We start from the raw sequence: 21,554 nt of genomic DNA on the forward strand, positions 1-21,554 counted from the left end.
GGGCTGGAAATCAAACTCTGCCACTGCTCCACATCCGGTTTCCTGCTGGTGAGCACCCTGGGAGGCTACAGGTGATACAGTTCAAGTCCGCAACCCCACCCCATCAACCTGCCTTTCCAATAACTGAAAATCAGTACAACCAATTTTAAATGACACAGATGCAGGTTTCTTAACCTAGCTCTAAAGAAACACAAGTAATATTTAATAAACAGGTAGTAGAACAACCCTCTGAAGAATGTGTCTGGCAGTAAGTACAAAAGCAACACAGGGGACCCACAGGTGCAGAATGAATTCAAAGCCTGGGCACTCATCTTCTCGCCATAAAACCTGAAGAGAGAACATCCGTGTCTCAGCCAGCTCTCAACTAGTGATGCCCAAGAGAAATAATGATCCCACAAGCATCTCTGAGATCAAGGACAATGTCACACGGTAAAAGTTCAGAAAGCAAGACTGTAACAGAGTCCCACACCTGAAGGTTGAAAATCAAAGGGCATCCTGAATTGACATTTCCAGGTGACCATGAAGAACAGATACACCCCAGACAGCAACACCCAGTAATAACATCCCCGAGACTTGTTTGTCCAGAGAACCCCTGAGAAAACGCCCAAGCCAACACAGGGAAAGTTCAGAACTTTCATCCTGACACACACACCCTCCTAACAGACATTCTGTCCCCAGGATGACTGACACAGACAACAGCAAGCTGCAGCAGTGACACTGACAACAACTGGGGTGCACACAATGGCTTCTGAGCTGCCAGCTCTCCCCACAGACAAACCTCATCTTCAAACTGCCCTGCCCCTATTCCCAAACAGGACACACGTTATGTAAAAATTCCCTGAAATGTCCTGGGAAGTCCAAGAGGTCTTCTTAAATCCAGCTGCTCAGGCAGACACCAGCCACTGTGGAGCTAAGGGGTTTGTTCTCATCATCCTTACCAAGAGCACACCGCCTGGGATTAATCTGACACTCCCACTAGCACGTCCGCCATCAAGAGTTCTAACACCTAGCAACTGTGACAAGTCTCACTCCAGTGTCCATCAGACAGGGAACAGGTACATATGAGACAGGGACACATTCCACTTCTGATGGTTGTGCTTCAGATGAAATGAATCAGTCAAAATTAAAACTTTCAAACATGAAGCCAAAATATCAGGTAAGAGGTAGTGTCTCATGGCTCGGAGGTGCTTGGCCATACTAGATAAATTACCCACAGTTCAAACAAAGGACGTCATATTGCAAGTGGCAGGAAGAAAACATGTGTCTACACAGTCCCTCTCTATCCACCTGTTGGCCACTCTGTGACAGCACAGCCGAATAGCCACTTCATCTACCCACTATCAGGCTTTGTATACATGGAGCCTTTTCTTCGGGGGAACTCAAAATGCTTTTGAAGGCATTAGCCTTCAATCTGACATTATTGGCTAAGCAGGGAGCAAGCTTCCTCAGCTTCAAATTACTCATAGGCTACTTAGCTGGTGAAATAACTACCCTCAATGCTCAAATATCACAGCAGGGCTTAAAACGAGCTTGTTCAAAGGCAGGCTTTTTGCCTCTCCATGCCAAGCCTGCTTTCTTTGTTTATAATGAACATTTCTGCCTAAATTCCAAAAACCAAGAGTTGTAATTTTGTTCAGGACCCAGGACACCAGCGAATTCCCAACAAAACCTTCTATCTTTAATATATCTTGCTTTTGTTCAACAAAACCAAACCAATAGTGGTTTCTCCAATGTCCCTCTGCAACAGATTTTATCTGTAGTTCCTACCAAAGGCACTTGGCTTCTCCACCTACACTTTTCACAGCTTAGATATCTTCACAGGTCCGGAACATAGAGATGCCGTTAGCAGTTTCGCACTGTTACTCTGTGTGCCATGCCGCAGTACCTGGGTTTGAGTCCTAGCTCCACTCCTGATCCAGCTCCCTGCTAATGCAGAATCGGGCGGCTCAGGAACGCGGGGTCCTGCCACTGCATGGGAGACGAGCTGCAGCTCCTGGCTCCTGGCTGACTTCTGCCTGGCCAACTCCTGACTGTCATATACATCCAGAGAGGGAATCAACAGATTTTTAAGAGTGTTTTTTTTTTAATTCATGAGATGTAAAAATTAAGAATAAGCTTACATTTCTGTAAAAACATCTTGAAGTTCGTGCAGTTTGTTTTTATAATGTGTATTTTCAATGAACTTTGGAAGCCCTATAACAATCTTTGTCCCTCCTCTCCTCTGAAAGGAATGGCTGTGGCACGTTCCAGTGGAGTTTTCCCAATGCCAGAAGCATTTGTTGCCAAGGGTTTTCCTGAGACCTCCTTGCCAATATCATCCAAAACCCTTGTAGTGAAATAACCTCCATATGTAGGAGTGACTGAAGCTCTAAGAAAATGCTGCTTCCATTTCCAGATTTTCCCCTTCTTTCTTCAGCTGCTTTCCCAAGCACATGAACAGGAAGCAGAGCAGGCAGGACATGAACCGGCTCTCATTCAGCACTTGGGCATCAAATTGGGCACAAAACTTAAAAGCCAGAAAAGAAAGCTGAAACTTGTCCTGAACGTGTCCAGCAGATGGCTCCCCAGCACTGCGAGGTGCCAAGTCAATGTCAGGCCGACAGAATTTACAGATCACTACACTTCTGAGCCATTCCTGCCAAGTAATTGACACTTTAATCATGTAATCTTAGGTATGTACAAAGCAATGCATGTATGTATTTATGCATTAAACTTAGTGACCAAACAACCTCTTAACAGGAGGTCATATGCACAGAGCAGGGGGGGACCCCAGAGTGGAGCAGGCAGACAGGAGGAGGCTTGTATCCCAACCCTGCAGACTCCCAGATCCTCACCAAGGACTACATCCCAACCGCCAAGGAGACCACGGGGAATTGGAGTGCCTTCGGAGGCCAAGAACTCTAAGGTCACCCACCTCCATTTGGATCTCCCACACGGGATGGACGAGAAGAAGCCCAAATCCTGCCTTGCAGGATCCAAGGTCAGCGGAACAACAACCAGGAGCACTGAGCGGTCCGCAGAAACAGAACAGTAAACTTTATTTGGGACTAGGGAGAGGAGTTTTCTCTGGTCCTTGCCTGGTTCCGACTTTGGGTCCCCACCCTCTCTTGTAATGACCATCATGATTGCTCCAGAAACTCCACAAAACAAACAAACAAATAAACAAAAAAAAAAACTAGAATAGATAAGGAAAGCTTAAAAACAGACAGGAAACGGTCAGCGGGGATGCACTTACAACTCACTGGGTGGGACACAAGATTAGTTACTCCTCACTAGGGTATTGAAGATTTCTCTGCACACCCCTCCTAAAACTGTTCACCTAAACTGTTGACATATGTCTTGTTAGAGTTATAGAGTTAGACTACCCGAAAAACAGCCAGGTTCAGCAAAATCATGCTTCAATGCTATAAACTGCTAAATACTAAAATTAAAATAGACATGAGACAGCTGAATAGTAATCTATAGCCATTTTAAGGTGTATAGAACCCAGTTGTATATAAACTAATAATTGAAATGTCAATGTAGAAGTCACAGGATGTGGTTCAGAACTTGCATTCTTTTTTTTTCTCTTTCTTTTAACATGTTGGTTACTCAATACCATGTCAACTAATTCCATAATGTTATAAATTGTTACTGATGTAATATCGGGGCTTTTAATTGATTGGGATGATACTCTGTTGGCTCTACCTTCAGACCAGAGATGGTCTCACCAAGAAACCACTGAACTTATCTGGACAATAAGATACTGGACTTTATGCTTGGTAGATGCTTGCAATGAAAGAATCTCAACTGAATTTGAACTGTAGTAATGCAACAAGGTAGAGGAATTCATGGGGGGTGGGGAGGCAGGTTGGGGAGCAGGGAGAATCCCAGCGCCTATAAAACTGTGTCACATAATGCAATGTAATCAATAAAAAAAATACACCCTAAAAAAAACAAATAAATAAACTTAGTGACCAGTATGGTACCTGTACTTGTAATACCATTATTAAGTTTCATAATGAAATGAACCCCATGAACTTGTCATTCACGTGCTATTGCATCTCCCCACAGGTTACCTTAAGCTGTTGCTTTTCCTTAATGCCACAGAAGCACACAATGGTATTCTGCGGGACCTTCTTCTCCCATTCAAAATTATAGCTAAAATTTCCTATATCTTGGGCAAAATAACAGTTTATTAATGTTCACTGCTTTATAGCATTCCATCATATGTCACAATGTATCCTTATGTTGACAAATACTTGGATTATTCAGTTGCTACTTTTTTGCTGCTGTTATGAAAAGTGACACTTGAACATTCTTATACAGGCATATTCCAAAATGTTCATGGGGAATGGAATCAAAAGTTGTTTATTTGTGTCAAGTTCTGTGGCGCTGCAGGTTAAGCACCACTCGGCACACCTGAATCCCATCTCAGAGTGTCTGGCTCAAGTCAGAACTACTCTGCTGATTTGGCTTCTGTCAACGAACCTGGGAAGGCAGTAGTTGATGGCTCAAGTACTTGGGCCCCTGCCACCCAGGTGGAAAACCCAAATGGCATTCCTGCTGCTGGCTTCTGCGGCCATCTGGGGAATGAGGCAGCAGTTGGAAGATCTCTTTCTGTGTGTGTGTGTGTCCCTGTTGTTCTGCCTTTCAAGTATTTTTTAATGTTTATTTTGGTACAAAAGTTGTCTTGAAATCCACGCACAGGTTTTTCCTAACAGGCATTTTGCATGACTGTGCAATGACTCCTCATGTGTAATCTCAATTGGATCTGTTTCAGGATTTCTCTGGGGGATGTTCCTACAGGTGTAACCACAGGGTCTAAAGAACCACCAAATGTCCAGCATTCCAGAAGAGTCTAGACAATCTGCGCAGCTTCTGAGTCTCACCAGACTTTGGTATTGTCCAATGTTCAGCTGTTTGAATCCACTGTGCACAGAATATGTTACAACCTTTGTAACTTGCATTTCCCTAATTACTCCTGAGGTTGTGTGTCTCTTCACACACATCTTTGTGTATCTGAAATGCCTACTCATATCCTGTGCTCATTCTTCTTGTGGGTCATCTTCCTACAGACTTTTGAGCAATTATTTCTATCCTGGATACCAATCCCTTATCCATTATATGGACTACAAATATTTTTTCTCTACTTTCAGAAATTGTATTTTTATCTTCTTTATAGTATATTTTTATAAGACTTTTCTGTTTTAACACAGCTTAATTTATCAACATTTTCTTGTATGAGTAACAATTTGTGTGTCCTGTCTAAAAAACCTTTTATCATGAGACCTAGAAAAATTATCTAACTTTTGCCAAATTATTAAGTTTTGCCTTTTATATTTATTCAGTTTTTTTAATTTTTTTAAAACATTTGCTTATTTTTACAAGGCACAGAAACAAAGAGGAAAGGGGATTCTCCATCCAGTGGTTTACTCCCCAAATGCCTGCTTCCAACCCAGCCTCCTGCTCATGCAACACATGATAGTCCAAGTGCTTGGGCTCCTGTCACCACACTAAAAACCCGGATGGAATTCCAGGCTCCTGGCCACAGCCTGGACTAGCTCTGGCTACTGTGGGAACTTAGAGAGTGAATCAGCTGACAGAAGAGCTCATTCTCGCTCTCTCTGTCTCTCATGCTCTCAACAAAAAAGCAGGCTAAAAAGTAAAACAGTATTATCACCTCCATAAGTACAGAAACGTCAGTACCCACACACGTTCATAATGTCAACGTGCATATGGATACAAAAACAAAAACAGGACTGTGAGCAAACTTCAAGAGGCAGCAGCTGGCTGGGACTGCCGTAATGAAACAGGATAAGGTATCATGGCATATGACAATAAACTGCTTATTGCAACACAATGGCACCAATCCAAATTCTGGCTGCTCCACTTTCAATCCAACTCCATGATAATATACCTGATATGGTAGCTGAAGATGACCCAAGTGGCTGGCCGCGGCATTTACACGAAAAACCTGGATGGACTCCTGTCGTCAGCCTCTAAAAAATCTAGTACCAAAACTACCATTTGGGGAGTGAAACAGCAGATGTAAGATCTCTCTCAATATCTCTGTCTGTGTGTCTCTCTCTCTCTCATTCTCCCTTCCAAATACAAATTGATTGACTTTAAAATAAATTAAAAATCTGCTGGATCATTTTGACATTCTCTTATTCTTGCTCCTTTTTGTAAATCCATCTCTTACCTCATTAAACCTTCTACAGATGGCTACTTTATATTTTAGGTCTGACAGTTTAATATCTAACTCCTGAGGAAGCCAAATGTCTTTTTTGTTAATTCTGAGTTCCGGTGGTTTGTTTCCATGCTAATTTACTGATATTTTAACACAAGCTCACATCTGCTTGAGTTAATCTATAGGACACATGGGGATCTCTTTTGGACGTGCTTTTACGCAGACAGAATTTACATTCGCTTGCCCAAGATCGAGCTACAGGGAGTAATCCTGGGAGATTCTTATGATAACTCGCAGTCTCATCAGTGCCCTTCAGCATACGTTTCACCCGAGAAGGAGTCATTCTGTTACGTCAGAGCTTATCAGAACTTTCTGTTAGAAGCTGAAATCAGAATATCATAATTTTCAAAAGCAAACCTGTACTTGAAAGATTCAGCAAGTTCAGCAAGAACTGTTAGCTGCTTTTCAAATTCTCCAGTTTTGAATACTCAAAAGAGCTTCTGTGAGCTTGGGTGCATTTTAAAATTAAACAAAATTTCCAATGTTAGTGTTTTTTAAATACTATCTTCTTTAAACATTCATAGTAATTTCTTCAGTTCTTTCCTTTACGAAAGCCTCACCGTGACTTCTTAAGCCTCCCATATTAGCTGACATAAATATACTGTAAATTGTTTGCTAAATTTCAAACCTCTTGTTAACTGTATCATAGTTATCCGCAACATAAAGTGTTTGGACAATGATGGACCATATATGAGACTTTGAGCCCAAAAGATAATATGGCCTAGTGACATTGTGTCTTAGTTTATGTGGATACTCTGTCCAAACTTTGACAAAATGGCCTGATGACACATTTTTAAAAACCTTTGCCCCACAGTTCAGTGATACATGAATATACAAAAACTTTAAAATTCCTCCATTCTAACCTTACTTATTTATTTTTTAAAGACTTTGTTTTTGGGATTCGCTCATTTCCCTTAGCATTATAGTTTCCAGTTGTGCCCATTTAGCCACAAAGAACTGCATTTTGTTTTTTTTAATAGCTGAGTAGTATTCCATGGAGTAGATGAACCAAAGCTTTCTTATCCAATCTTCTGCTGATGGGCATTTCGGTTGCTTCCATGTTTTTGCAATTACTGGTTGTGCTGCAATGAACATAGGGATACATGTTGGTTTGTCGTAAAACAGGTGTTTTGGATATATTCCTAGGAGTGCTATTGCTGGGTCATATGGTATGCAGATTTTGAGTTGTTTGAGTGTTCTCCAGACTGATTTCCATAAAGGCTGTACCAATTTGCAGCTCCACCAGCAGTGGAGTAGGGTTCCCTTTTCCCGCATCCTCGCCAGCAAGCGTCGTTGGTGTTCTTGTTTATGTGGGCCAATCTTGCTGGTGTTAGGTGGTACCTCATCGATGTTTTAATTTGGATTTCCCTTATTGCTAGGGAGCTGGAACATTTTTTCATATGTTTGTTTGCCATTTGGACTTGTTCCTTTGTGAAATGTTTGCCCATTTCCCGTGCCCATTTCTTGAGTGGCTTGTTTGTTTTGGTTTTTTGGTTGTTTTGAAGTTCTTTGTATATCCTGGAAATTAGCCCCCTATCGCCTATATCGTGTGCAAAGATCTTCTCCCACTCTGTGGGTTGCTTTTTTGTTTGCCTTGATTTAACCTGTAATTTTTTGTTTGGTCGTTTGTTATTTTTTGAACCTGTCATTGATACTGTCTCAACCCAGATGTTTCGAAGAATGGAACTTGCATTATTTTTAACATATTGTTTACCCAATACTATGTCAATTAATTCCATAATGTTGTATATTGATACTGAGGCCTTGTTGGGCCTTTTAACTGACCGGATCTTTACTCTGTTAGACCTATCTTCAGACCATAGAAGGTCTCCCCAAGAGGCCACTGAACTTATCTGGACAATAAGACGCTGAACTTTATGCTAGGCATGTGTTTGCAAGCAATGAATCTCAACTGAACTTGAACTGTGGTTATGCAACAAGGTGGAGGAATCCACCATGGGGGAGGGGTATGGGAGGGGTGGGGGGAATCCCCAGCGCCTATAAAACTGTACTACATAATACAATGTAAGCAACAATTAAAAAAAAAAAAGAAAGTATATATACAATGTAAATTTATTGATCAAATAATAAATGCCACATCCAAAGAAAAAAAAAAAAAAGACTTTGTTTTTATTGAAAAAGGCAGTAGCCTAGTGGCTAAAATCCTTGCCTTGCATGTGTTAGGATCCCATATGGGCACCGGTTCTAACCCAGGCTGCTCCATTACCATCCAGCTTCCTGCTTGCGGCCTAGGAAAACAATAGAGGATGAACCAAAGCCTTAGGACCCTGCATCCACGTGGGAAACCTGTAAAGAGCTTCTGGCTCCTGGCTTTGGATCGGCTCAGCTAAGCTCCAGCCGTTACAAAAGCTTGGGGAGTAAAGCAGCAGATGGAAGATCTTTCTCTCTGTCTCTCCTTCTATATATAAATCTGACTTTCCAATAAAAACAAATAAGTATATTTTTAAACAGAAGAAGGTAAAAGAAAAGGCAAATTTACAGAGTAGGAGAAACAGATAAAAAGATTTTACATATTCTGTTTACCTCCCAAATGGCCACAATTGCAAGAGCTAATCCAATCCGAAGTCAGGAGCCAGGAGCCTTCTTCTGGGTCTCCCACACAGGTGCAGGGTCCCAAGGCTTTGGGCCAGCCTCTATTGCTTTCCCATGCCACAAGCAGAGAGCTAGATCAGAAGTGGGGCAGCCAGGACATGAACCAGTGCCCATATGGGATTCTGGCACTTGCAGGTAAAGGATTAGCTCATTGAGCCACTGTGCCAGTCTCTGTTCTAACCTTATTTAAAAGGCACATATGAGGAACCAACACTGTGGCATAATACATCAAATCACTGACTGTGATGCCAACCTCCTGCACTGAGTCCTGGTGGCTCCACTTCCAATATGGCTTCCTATAGTGAACGTGGGAAGGCAGCAGAAGATGCTCCAAGTACTTAGGCCCCTGATATCCATGTAAGAGACTCAAGTAGCATTCCTGACTCCTGGCTTCAGCATGACCCAGCCCCAGCTGTTAGAGCCACTTGGGCCACTTCTCTCTCCCTCCCTCCCTCTGAAGTTCTGCTTTTCAAATAATTAAACATTTTTTATTATTTATTTCTTTATATTGGAAAGTCAGATACATCAAGAGGAGGAGAGACAGAGAGGAAGATCCGCCATCCATTGATTCACTCCCCGAACAGCCACAACGGCCAGAGCTTAACCAATTCAAAGCCAGGAGCCAGGAGCCTCCTCGGGGTCTCCCACACTGGTGCAGGGTCCCAAGACTTTGGGCCATTCTCGACTTCTTTCCCAGGCCACAAGCAGGGAACTGGACGGGAAGCAGGGCCACCAGGATCAGAACCGGCTCCCATATGTGATCCCAGAACATGCAAGGCAAGGAAATAACTAAATCTTTATCTAAAAGGATTAAAAGAAAAGGTGCATTCAAGAGACAATAGAAAAGATTGAGATGGGTCAGACACATGGAGCGGAAGTCCACTTCATCGGCCAATCTTGGCTGAAGAGTGGAGGAAGCAGCTGCCATCCCCTCCTCCGCCCCTGGCACCATCTTTATTCCGCAGGCAGGGTCGCTGGGCTTTGCCCGCTGGCCACCAGCCAATGAGCTCTGGGGACTTGGGGGTGACGAAATATTGCCTAGGGACATCCATATGTGAAAGTGAGGAATGAATCCTGAGGGACACCTAACAACAGGGCCACTGTACTGGCTGGTAAGTGAGGGGACTGAGACCTGGTGGTATGGAGGGGAGAGACTGGAAGATCTGTATGGGTCAGACTGATTCATCAGCCCACATGGGAGTCCTGAGATGGGCTTGTTAGCGCAGAGCATCACTGACCACCACATGCCATACCACATGAAAGCTATGGCTGGGGCCTGTCTAGCAGACCTAGATCCAAGTACCTGATTGAGTGTTGGAACAGGGGACAGGTCACATCAGGCAGGGCCATGACACTAACCAGCACAAGAGAGAACCAGGCCCGGGGTAGATTCTGTGGGGGATAAGTGGGCCCAACCCTATGGAAATACAAGTCCTACTGGTTAGCTCAAGAGTTGGGGTGGTGACTGGCTGAACTAGGAGTGAACATGGAACCTGCCAACACTCATGGGTACTGGAGCTGAGAATAGGCTGGGCAGGTCCAAGCTGCAGCACCTGCATGTGCATCCTAAAACAGGGTGTAGTGTGGGCTGGCCCACAACATCCACCAGCTCATACAAAGGCCAAGATGGAGGGGCAGGCTATGCCAGGCAAGGGCCTAGCACCTGCTGGAGCATATGAGATCTGGGTCTGGGAGTGGGCTGAGTGGGGAAACTGGGAGACTTCCCTACTGGGCCATAGCTCCCACTGGTGAGCATGTGTTCCAGACCTAGGGGTCAGGCAAGCTGGGCAAGGTAGTCCCACCCATTGGCAAGTGTGTGGGTTGGTTTTGGAAGGGGACAGACCGGACAGGGCCAAGCAGATCTTAGCCCACTGGTGAGTGCAGAAACCAGGATGGAGTGCAGGTCATGCCAGGCTAGGGTATCACACCTACTGGTTCACATGAGCCAGGGATGGGAGCAGACTGAGCAGGGCCAGGTTGCAGTACCCACCAGCGAGAGTTGGGACTGGGGCTGGCTAGGTCAGGCCAGGCTACAGCATCCACAGGAAAAATGTAAATAACTAAATAAATAAAATAATAAAAAATAAAAAACAGCAAAAAGGTTTGAGAGAAGATGGCCCACTTCAAGAACCAGTATAAAGGGTTTTAAATCAATCTGTGTCTCAGATAAATGTCCACATATCCACATATTCCGCTTCATTTCTTTTTTTTTTTTTTTTACATTAGAGGATTCCATTCTTGACAAAGTCATCCCCCAGATTTGGCTAACAAGCTAAGGAGCTCAGTCCATACATCTAACCTCACATGTACCACTCATTGCTTACTTCCATGTTAGCCTTGACCCCATGTCACTGGTATGCTCTCCATTATCAGATATCAATCGAGCCACAAATTAAACTGAGTCATCGTAATAGACAAAACCCAGCAGCAGTAACTTTTAAGTCCCAGAGTCTAACTCTCACTTATTCAACAACTCACTTTAGATTCCGGTGACACTCTCCTATACTTTTATTTCCCTCCGGAAAAAGAAACTACAGCAATACGATTCTATTTCTCAAGAGTGCTGTAACAAGACACATAAAAGCTATATTAATATTATACCTATAAATCTCAAGCCATCTGGAACAAAATTGTTCTCTCCAGCAGTTTAGTCATCTTAAAGGAATATTTGCCTAAAGCAAACATTAAAAAAAAGACTTGTATATGAAAACCCACATACATTGAAAAGATAAATTAGACCCTGTTTGATTTGATTATTGATTTCACAGAGAAGTTTATAAAAGTAATCTCCTCTTTAAAATTTAAGCTATGATTCAACCCACCCAAAGCCTGTGTTTGTTTCGTTCCTCAAACACAGAATTTGTCTTATTCATCTTTGTGCACCTGCCCTGGGACCAAGCATTGCACCCTGAACACAGAAAGTATTCAATATATATATCAACTAAAGGCAATAAACTGAGAAGTATATTAATTACTTTTCTCTTTAAAACAACTATTTCATGACCTCACAGAGCTTCAACATAATTTAATTAACATACATGCATTTCAAATGAGTATCAACTTTTCCAGGAAACCATCTACATGCTTTTGTCACACTGAATGGGCAGGTGGAGGCAACAAGGGGGAAGACCTGTGTGAAGATTAACTCCAAGAACATATCTACAGAAGGATTCCCTCCCCTCAGCCTGCACCTCTTCGCTCCCTCCTACCCTAGTTTGCCAACATGAGGTTAAGGATTTCCTGTGTTCTGATGAGGACAGACCCACACAAGAAGGAAATGAAATGATGTATAAACACTCAATGGGACCCTTTGGAAAGCCCAAAATAAGCACTGGATCTAAACAGTAACCACAACCACAAAGGCAAAACAAGCAGCAGGTGCACTGATTATAACATGCTGAGGGTCCTAAAACCACGCACTCAATCCAAGCCAAAATAGTGACAGCTTTCTTCCCTGGAAAAACTTGAGAAAAACACAATCTTCTAAAACCTAAGTATAAAGACAGTCAATACAGCTTTTGAAAAGTAAAAACTTTGAGAAAAGAAAAAAAAAAGTGAAGTTAAAGGATATATTTGGTCTTACATTTAAAATGCATTGTTTAACGTTTTTAATTATTTATTTGAAAGGCACACAGAACATCCACCTACTGGGCTGCGTCACAGTCAGGAGCTGGGAATTCAACACGGGTCTCCCAGTTCAGAGGGAACCCAATCACTTGAGCTATCACTGCTGTCTCCCAAGTTCCGCATTAGCAGGAAGCTAGAATCAGAAGCTGCAGGTAGGCATCAAACCAGGCACTCCAGCATCATAACCACTAACCACTCACTCCCAAGAAGCATTCTTAAACTGGTAAACATGGCTGATGGCTACCAAAAATTAAAATTGTCTTTATGTAATAATAATGGTAATTCTCTAACAGGTCAATTATAATGAGTTTGTTCCATAAATCAGAAGGAAAATGAGAATTGTCTCAGACAACGATATGGGAGCATACAATCTTAATACTCAATATTGAATCTTTGTGCTTTGCGGCAACACCAAAGGTGCCCAGGCACTGGAGGGGGCCTGGGAGACAGCATCAACAAGGGCATGTGGGGACCTGGGGGCTCACTTCCAGGCAGGCAGACCGAGCCTGGGGATTTCCCCATGTGCTAGATCCTGGGAAGTAGGGAAGGGGGGAAGGAAGAGACCTAAGTTAGCATGCTGGCCTGGTGTGCTGGTGGACCAGACTTGGGGAACTTTAAATGGACCTGGAACTTGGATGTGCAGAAGGGGTAAGGTCCCAGGCCAGCACAAGTGCCAGAAGCTTGGGACCCTAGTGGGCAGGCAGAGGTCCATGTCAGCAGACTGGGCTTCGAAAGGCTAGGCTAGGGAACCCATGCCCCCGCCCCCGGCATAAGGACTAAGGATTGATCAGAGAAGGAGTAAGATGTATGGGAGTGAGGATCGCTGAGATTGTTGCAGGTGAGGAATGACTTCTGAGGGACTTCCATCAACAAGACCACTGTACTTCCAGGTAGGCACAGCGGAGGGTGGAGGGGTAGTGGGGAGGAAGGGGACTGAGACTGAGTGTTATGGAGAGGGAAGGCTGGAGGACCTTTATGGGTCAAACCGTTGCACAAGCCTACTTGGAAAAACTGAGCTGAGCTAGTTGGCATGGATCACTGCCGACCACCACTCACCAGTGCACACTAAAGCTAGGGCTGGGGACCTATGTGGCAAGGCTAAATCGCAGTACCTGCCAGTGGGAGTTGGAACAGGGAACAGGTAATGTTAGACTGGGCCATAATACTAACCAGCATGCAAAGAAAACCAGGTCTGGGGGCAGATTCTGTGGGGAATATGTGGGCCCACCCCTGTGGAACTGCAATTTCCACTGATTTGCTTAAGAGCTGGGGGTAATGATGGGCTGAGTTAGATATGACAATGGAACCCTGCAATGCTCATGGGTACTGGGGTTGGGAATAGGTCAGGCTGGTCCAGGCTGCAGCACCTGCAGGTGCATCCCAGAATAGGGTGTGAGGTGGGCCAGGCCACAACATCCACCAGCTCATACAAAGGCCAGGATGGAGGGGGTAGACTATGCCAGGTAAGAACCTAGCACCTATAGGCAGATATGAGATCTGGGAGTGGGCCTGGTGGGGGAACTTGGGAAACTCCACTGGTAAGGCGTAGCTCCCACACAAGCGCATGTGATTCAGACCTGAGTATCGGTCGAGCAGGCAAGGTAGTTCCTCCTATGTATGTTGATTCTGGAGGGAAGTGGACCAGGCAGAACTGGCCTAAATGTTAGCTGGCATGTGCAGGAGCCAGGCTGGAATATAGGTCATGCTGGGCTAGGCTGTCACACCTACTTTTTGCATGAGCCAGGGATGGGAGCAGACTGGACAAGGCTAGGCTGTAACACCGGCCAGCAAGACTCAGGACTTGGGGCAGGGCAGATCAGGCCATGCTGCAACATCCAATGGCAAAGCCAAGATGGGGGATCGGTTAGACTGTACCACCTACCAGCATGATCTGGAAACCTGGGGTGGACCAGGGCAGGCCAGGTTACAGTACCTGCCGGCAAATGCCAAGGTGAGATGGGCCATATCACACTGGGCTGCAGCTCCCAGCAGCACAAATGAGACCCAGAGGGGTGGGATGAGGGAGGAGTCAGCACAAATGAGACCCGAAGGGGTGGAATGAGGGAGGAGCTCCCTGCAGTAAAGGGAGCTCCTCCTTTACAGTAAAGGGCTGCAGGGAGCTCTCCTCCCGGGCCATTGCTCCCACTGGTGAGCATGAGAACTGGAACTGGGGACAGACCAGGCTGGGCAGAGCTACAACATCTATTGGCCTGCATGTGAACTGGGTTGGGGCAGAGCCAGGCTGGACTAACTGACTCTATCCACTGGTGTAGGAATGAGCCAGTGTGGTGCAAGCTGATTGGGCTTTGCTGCAGCATCAGTTGGCAAGTGTGGGACTGGGGACAAGTTTTGTCAAGCTAGACTGCAGAACCACCTGGAGAGAGCAAGATCCAGGACTAGGAATAGGTCCAGTAAGGAAACTGTGGGCATTTCTCTGATGGGTTGTAACTCCACTGCTGAGCATGAGAACCAGGGCTGAGGCAGGGCTGGCTAGATAAGTGGTAATACCCACCAGCATGAGTGTGGGTTGAATAGTCGGATCTGTCGGTTTGAGCTAGGCTTCAAGGCCCATTGACATGTACAAGAACTGAATGGGATATAAGACAGACTGGACCAGTCAACTGCACATACTGGCAAGCACAGGAACCAGGGCTGGGAGTAGGCCTAGTGGGGGTCACTTCACCTGGGCTGTAGTTCCTGCTGGTGTATGGGGACCAAGTGTGTAGTGGGTAGGACTGGGCTGGGCCACAACATCCACTGCTTTATGTAAGAGATGGAGCCAGAGACAGATCTGACCCAGTAAATGCAACTAGCAGTATGTATGTGTAGGCTGATGTGGGTGATGGACAGAGCTGGACCCCATACTGCCAAACACACACAGGAAACAAATCTGGGATCACCTCAGACAAGGTTACTTTGGGGATCCCCCCCACTGACCCAAAAGGTTCAGAACTCTGATCATGGGGAAAAGCATAGGATCTGTGTCTGACCATGGAGTGAGCGTGTCAAACCTGGGCATCCTCAGTGGCTAAGATGGAGCAGTGGACAGCATGCCCAGATGCACATGGAGGACATGGCAGTCCATTGGGGCCTGCAGAGGACATCTGGTACTATAGCAGAGGAAGGAGAGCAGAACAAATTGGTCAACTGCCTCAGCCAAGTGTTGACAGCAAGTATCTGGGCGAACGGAGACTCTAAGGTAGACTATGTCAGCCAATGGGCCTTGGAAGGACTTGCTCATCCTTGGATCGCTGAGATCAACATCATTTCAGAACTACCGAACCACTTGAGCAGAACTCTTGGAGCATGCTCCACATTGGGGACCCTAAGATGACATCAGGTGGCCATCCCCCATCCCTGGGTACTGAGACAATTGGGAGGCTGGATGCAGCTTCTCCCCTTATCTCCTACCTTCCCCTCAATACAGAAGAAAAAGAAAATTTGGAAGCAATGATCTCACCTACTTTCCCCTAATCCTTGACCCTTCCCACCCTAATCATCTATGTAAACATCATCAAAAATAAAATTTTTAAAAATCATGCACACAGGAAGATGCTAAATTAGAACCAGGTAGTTTCAAAATTTAAATTCTCTGTAGGACAGAGGCTGACATCTTTTCCACAAGGTCTCTAGAGTCATCCCAAGGAGGCAGATCCAATTCTCTGTGTCCCCACCTCAAGGCAGCACCAGGCAAGCATAAAGTGGCTTCCAGATCCCAGCTGGCTGCAAGAACTGGATACTTCAAATACTAAGGGAGGTGCTGGGGGTGCAAAGGAGGAAGCCCAAGACCTGAGACATGTCTGTCTTTGCACTCCTTGTCCCAATCCCCCAGACACTCTTAGAACTCTACCACACAGCACAGTCAGACTCACAATAGCCTGTTAGAATTTGACAGCCAAGATGAATTTCTATCTGTCATGGACATACACTAAAAAAGTAAAGTTCACATCCATTTTAGTAAACAGATATTCTCAGTTGGGTTTCTCATTTACAGAAAGCAGAACTTGAAATAACAAATAGTTTAAGTCCTATTCCATTTTATATTAATGTTGGAAAATATTTTAAGGGCCAGCCTTATTGCACAGTGAGGTAAGCCACTGCCTTATTACTGTCACCCCATATGAGCAACAGATTGAGCCCATTGGTTCCACTTGCAATCTAGCTCCCTGCTTACTGCGCCTGGGAAAGCAGTGCGAGTACTTGGGCCTCTGCACCTACATGAAACACTGAGGCCATCGAGGAGTCAATCAGCAGATGGACAACCTCTCTCTCTCTCTGTCACTCTTTCAAATCAACAAAAAAAAAGTCTTTAAAAAATATATTTTAGCAACAGTTAACCCAAACAAAAATTTCAATCGTTCTTTCAAAAGTGATCAGAAATTTTACCAGAGTACTTTAGAGCAAGGGAGAATATTAATATTTAGCAAGAGAAGGAAATCATACCAAATATCATGTTGCTATACAGTTGCAAAAAGACAGATACATTGCATATATACAACTTACCATTATCCTAATGCACACCTTGGAAGGCAGCAGATGATGGATCAAGAACTTGGGTCCATACCACACACACGGGAGACCCAGGCTGAGTTCTGGGCTGCTAGATTTTGCCTGGCTCTATCTTTGCTGTTGCAGATATTTCAGGAGTTAATCAGTGAGAGGAAAATCTCTCTCTCTGTTTCTGTCTCTCTCTTTCTCTCTCTCTCTCTCTCTCTGCCTTTTCAATAAAAGTAAACATCATGCAACGTTGAGTGCATCTGTTGTAACTATACCTGAGATAAGTGTGATGCATTTGTTGCCATCCTGAAGACACTCAATCCTTCAATGTGTTTATGCATATATATGTATGTATACACGGAAGTAAAATGTGTCAGGCAAAGTGGAAGAGAAACCAGTTTGCCTTCAAAAAGCAAAGCATACTTTGCTGATCAGGCAAGACTCACTGAGATATTTACAGGGTGTTGTGCACTGATAGAGACAGGCTTAAGTCAGTAACTATGAAGTGTAGAAACACCTTGACTTCTCCACCCCCCAACTCCCCCTACTCATGGACGGGTCCACAGGGAGAGTACAGTGGCTGTCAAGGCCAGCCAGCAGACTCCTGGAAAACAGATCCCCTATCGTACTCTGAACTGTGGCCTGAAATAAGATACGTTTACATCCTAATGAGCAATTCTTGGGGATGACTTGGCAGCTGTAACCGAGTTAAGATGAGGCCATTAGGCTGGGCCCGAACCCAATGACTGTTATCATGGGTGACGGAAATCTGGGCACATAGACATGGAGGGCAGGTGTGTGTGAAGAGATTAGCCACACAAAACACAAGCCAAGCCAAGCCTGGAAAGAGCAGGGGAGGACCCTGCCTCACTCCACCCTGGGGAGGGAGCACAGGCGTTTCCAGCAACACAGTCTGTACACTTCGCTCTGGAAGTCCTGTAGACAGTAACACACTTCTTCAGCATCATGCAGTAGAGAAGCAGAGAAGGAAGGCAGGCAGACAGGGAGCCAAGCAGATGGGATCTGTAGGCTGATATGGGCTATTAATTATCTCTCCAAGGGTAAACAGGACAGTGGACTCGGAAATTTCCACAGAGTCTCTCTCCTAAACAGGGTATGTCCTATTCCGTAGTGTATCAAGGAACATACCTCATCTTCTTGAGGAATGCTCCTGCTCCGTGGAGGGAAGGACAACATTAAACCTACATAAGAACAGTACAGTGGGACGAACTGCCACCTGGGATACGAGCAGCCGACAGGAGTCCAGGCTGCGACACTTTCAATCCAGTTCCCTGCTAACGCTCCTGAGAAAGCATCAGAAGATGGTCCAAGTGCTTGGGACCCCACCACCCATGCGGGAGACCCAGCTGAGGTTCGGGGCTCCTGGCTTTGGCTGGCCCAGCCCTGGTTGCAGCCATTGGAGATGAATCAGCACAGGAAAGGGCACTCACTCCTTCTCCCTCAGTCTCTCCCTTTCTCTGTAACTGTGCCTTTCAAATAAATAAATAAACCACTTTAAAAAGAAACTTAAGAGAACAACGTAAAAGGGACTTGCACAATGGATCAACTGACTAATCCTCCACCTCCAAGCACAGCATCCCATGTGGGAGCCAGTTCCTGTCCCGGCTGCTCCACTTCCAAACAAACGCCCTCTTTGTGACCTAGGAAAGCAACGGAGAACGGCCCAAGTCCTTGGGACCCTGCACCCATGTAGGAGATCCTGAAGAAGTCCCTGGCTCCTGGCTTCAGATGGGCTCAACTCCAACCATTGCAGCCCTTTTGAGGAATGAACCAGCAGATGGAAGATCTTTCTGTCTCTGATTCTCTCTCTAAATCTACCTTTCCAATGCTAATAAATAAATCTTTTTTTAAAAACGTCTCTCACAAGCCTTGACAGGGAGCAGCATAACCTAAGCCAAAAACTGACAAAACAGTCTTAAAAAGAAGCCGAAACAGAAACCCCTGGAAGAAAAAGAAGTAAAGCCCTAGGATATCTTACACATACAAGAAAAATGTTATCATTTTTTCAAAACTGCCAGCATCCACTGAATTTAGAAAATTATTGCAATCCCACAAGAATAAACTACTCGTAAATACAATTTTCCTTGAGCCCTGCTGGGTAGAGTTGTCATCTCCAAACCAAGTGGATCTGGGGAAACCTGCTTTTCCCAGAAGGCATCAAAGAAAGCAGACACTGAAGAGAATACACTAAATTCAAAGCCACACAGTATTTCTCTTCAGGTGGTACAGGAGCTGTTGGAGGCCGAGCCTGCTCTGATCCCTTTCTTAAACCAGCATTCTACAGCAGAATTATCCATGCTGCTCCTTAAACGTCTGTTTCTCTGTTAGCAGATACCAACGCTACCCCGGATGTCTGCAAGAGTCTGCAGCAAACCTAGCTGAACCACCCTCCCTGCTGTTGCACAGACAAACCCTAAAGTAACAGCACGCCCCATGTCTCACTGCATCAAACACAGCTGATTTAATGCCTAAAACTTTACCTGCATTCCAGATTAGTCTAACAAGCTGCACTACAAATCTGTGGACCTTTACACCTCCAGCTAGGAATTGTTCACCTGCCCAAAAGCTCATGACAGCAACTCCACAACCACAGGACCCCTAGTCCTATTTTTCTTCTTTGTTGATGTGCAGCTGTGCCATAAGTTAACTTTTCATGTTCAAAGCCAATGTCTTGAGATGTACAATGTGGCATCAATTTCCTAGTCTTGGCAGGGAGAGAGACTGCTTATCTCCAAACAATGGAACATACCAACACAGTGATGATATCAAAGGGAGTAACCCACCACTGACAACTAAGGCCAGGTGACTAAAACAAAATCTATGTTTAACAGTCCACCCAAGGGAGTCCAATGGAGAAACTTAACCTCTCAAACACGATGAATACTGAAATCACTGAAAGTAGTCTGTTAAAATTCTAATGTCAGATCTCACCACCCCTTCGCCAACTTCTTAGAATCACTGGGAGATGGACTCAAGCGCTGCTATGTTTTAAAAGCTCTCCCAAATCATTGTAGAGTCAATTGTAGGTGCAGACTACTGATCTACAGGAGGCATCAACAGACTAGTTCTGGAAAGGGTTATACTATAAATGTTCTAGGCTTCCCAGGCCTTTGCTCCCTGCCATAACTCCCTAGTTCTGCTGCTGTGACAAAAGGCATGTTACAAAATATGACACATAAATGGGCAAGCGTGGCTGAGTTCCAACACGGCTTTCCATATAAACACTGAAATTTAGATTTTGTATAACTTTAACATGCCACAAAATATGAACATGATTTTCATTTTTATTGTCTCCCATCACTGAAAAATATCAAAACCATGTTTAGTATACACAGGTCAGGTACCAGGTAGCAGGCCAAATCTGACTTAGCCACCATTTACCCAAATGACACCCACACTGTGGAGAAAACCCACTTCTCCTCAATTTTCTCTCAAAATATTTGCTCAGTGAATCATTTAACCATTCCAATGCAAGATCTCCTTCAACACTTGGATACCTTCTGATTCCAGTTGGTCCAGACCGTAGGAGGCGGCCGTATTAGCACGGCTAGAAGGTGGAGCTGCGGTGCTTGTCTCCAGGGATGCCACCAGAGCAGGAAGAGTGGGGAAAATGCTGGGTGTGCCCACCATCATCCCTGATGTTGTCACAGGAGAGTCCAAAACAGGGGTGAATTCCTCATTAGGCCTTGTGACTAAGTCTGTCAGATCTGCCAAAAAGAAGAGACAGGACTTTACACACAAGAGGCTCGTGATGAGAATGTAGACACACACTTCCAATCACTTTGTAGGCAAGAAAGGATTAGGGACTGGCATGACAGCCCAACGGGTTAATCCTCCACCTACAATCGCCAGCATTCCATAGGGGTGCCAGTTTGTATCCTGGCTGTTCCACTTCCATTCCAGCTCACTGTTTATGGCCAGGGAAAGCAACAGAGAATGGCTCAAAGCCCTGGGACCCTGCATCCGTATGAGAGACCCAGAAGAGGCTCCCGGTTCCTGGCTTTGGATCAGCTCAGGTCTAGCCGTTACAGCCACTTGGGGAGTGAACCAGTGGGTGGAAAATCCTTCTCTTTCGGTCTCTCCTTCTCTCTGTAAACCTGCCTTTCCAATGAAAACCCAAAACATTTTTTAAAACAAAAAAGAAAGGATAATGAAGCCAACATCCTCTATAAAAGTGCATCAGCAAGGTAGTGACTATTCCGGTCACTATGGTTCACTCACATGTCCAGGTAGGGTGGACGTGTGGCTGGCAGCAGAGACTTCTGCCCCACTCACGTTCTTCCTTAATAACAAGAAAAGGTCATTCCCCTCCCCAAACACTGAAGCACCACTCCCTCCCTTACAGACCTTCCACAGCAGGAGTCACATGCATAGACAAAGGCCTGGCTGTAGTTGGACCGGTGGTGGCCAGGGACAGCTCAGGCACAGATGTAGTTGAACCGGTGGTGGCCAGGGACAGCTCAGGCATGGATGTAGTTGAACCAGTGGTGGCCAGGGACAGCTCAGGCATGGCTGTTGTTGGACCAGTGGTGGCGAGGGGCAGCTCAGGCATGGCTGTAGTTGG

The 21,554-nt window shown here is 45.1% G+C and overlaps 1 protein-coding gene across 1 annotated transcript in view; it reads right to left on the reverse strand.

The window, feature by feature from the left end:
- The window catches only part of LOC121168293 (armadillo-like helical domain-containing protein 4), a 117,128-nt gene that overhangs the window by 90,875 nt on the left and 4,699 nt on the right, over positions 1-21,554 (reverse strand). Inside the window, exons 3-4 of the mRNA XM_040998235.1 lie at positions 21,338-21,372; positions 20,488-20,697 (exon numbers count right to left, since the gene is read on the reverse strand). Of these exons, the coding sequence (XP_040854169.1) occupies positions 20,488-20,697; positions 21,338-21,372 (245 nt within the window). The remainder of the gene's footprint in view (positions 1-20,487; positions 20,698-21,337; positions 21,373-21,554) is intronic.

The sequence above is a fragment of the Ochotona curzoniae genome, unplaced genomic scaffold, assembly GCF_017591425.1.
Source record: "Ochotona curzoniae isolate NIBS_2020 unplaced genomic scaffold, NIBS_Ocur_1.0 patch98, whole genome shotgun sequence".
Classification (NCBI taxonomy): Eukaryota; Metazoa; Chordata; class Mammalia; order Lagomorpha; family Ochotonidae; genus Ochotona; species Ochotona curzoniae.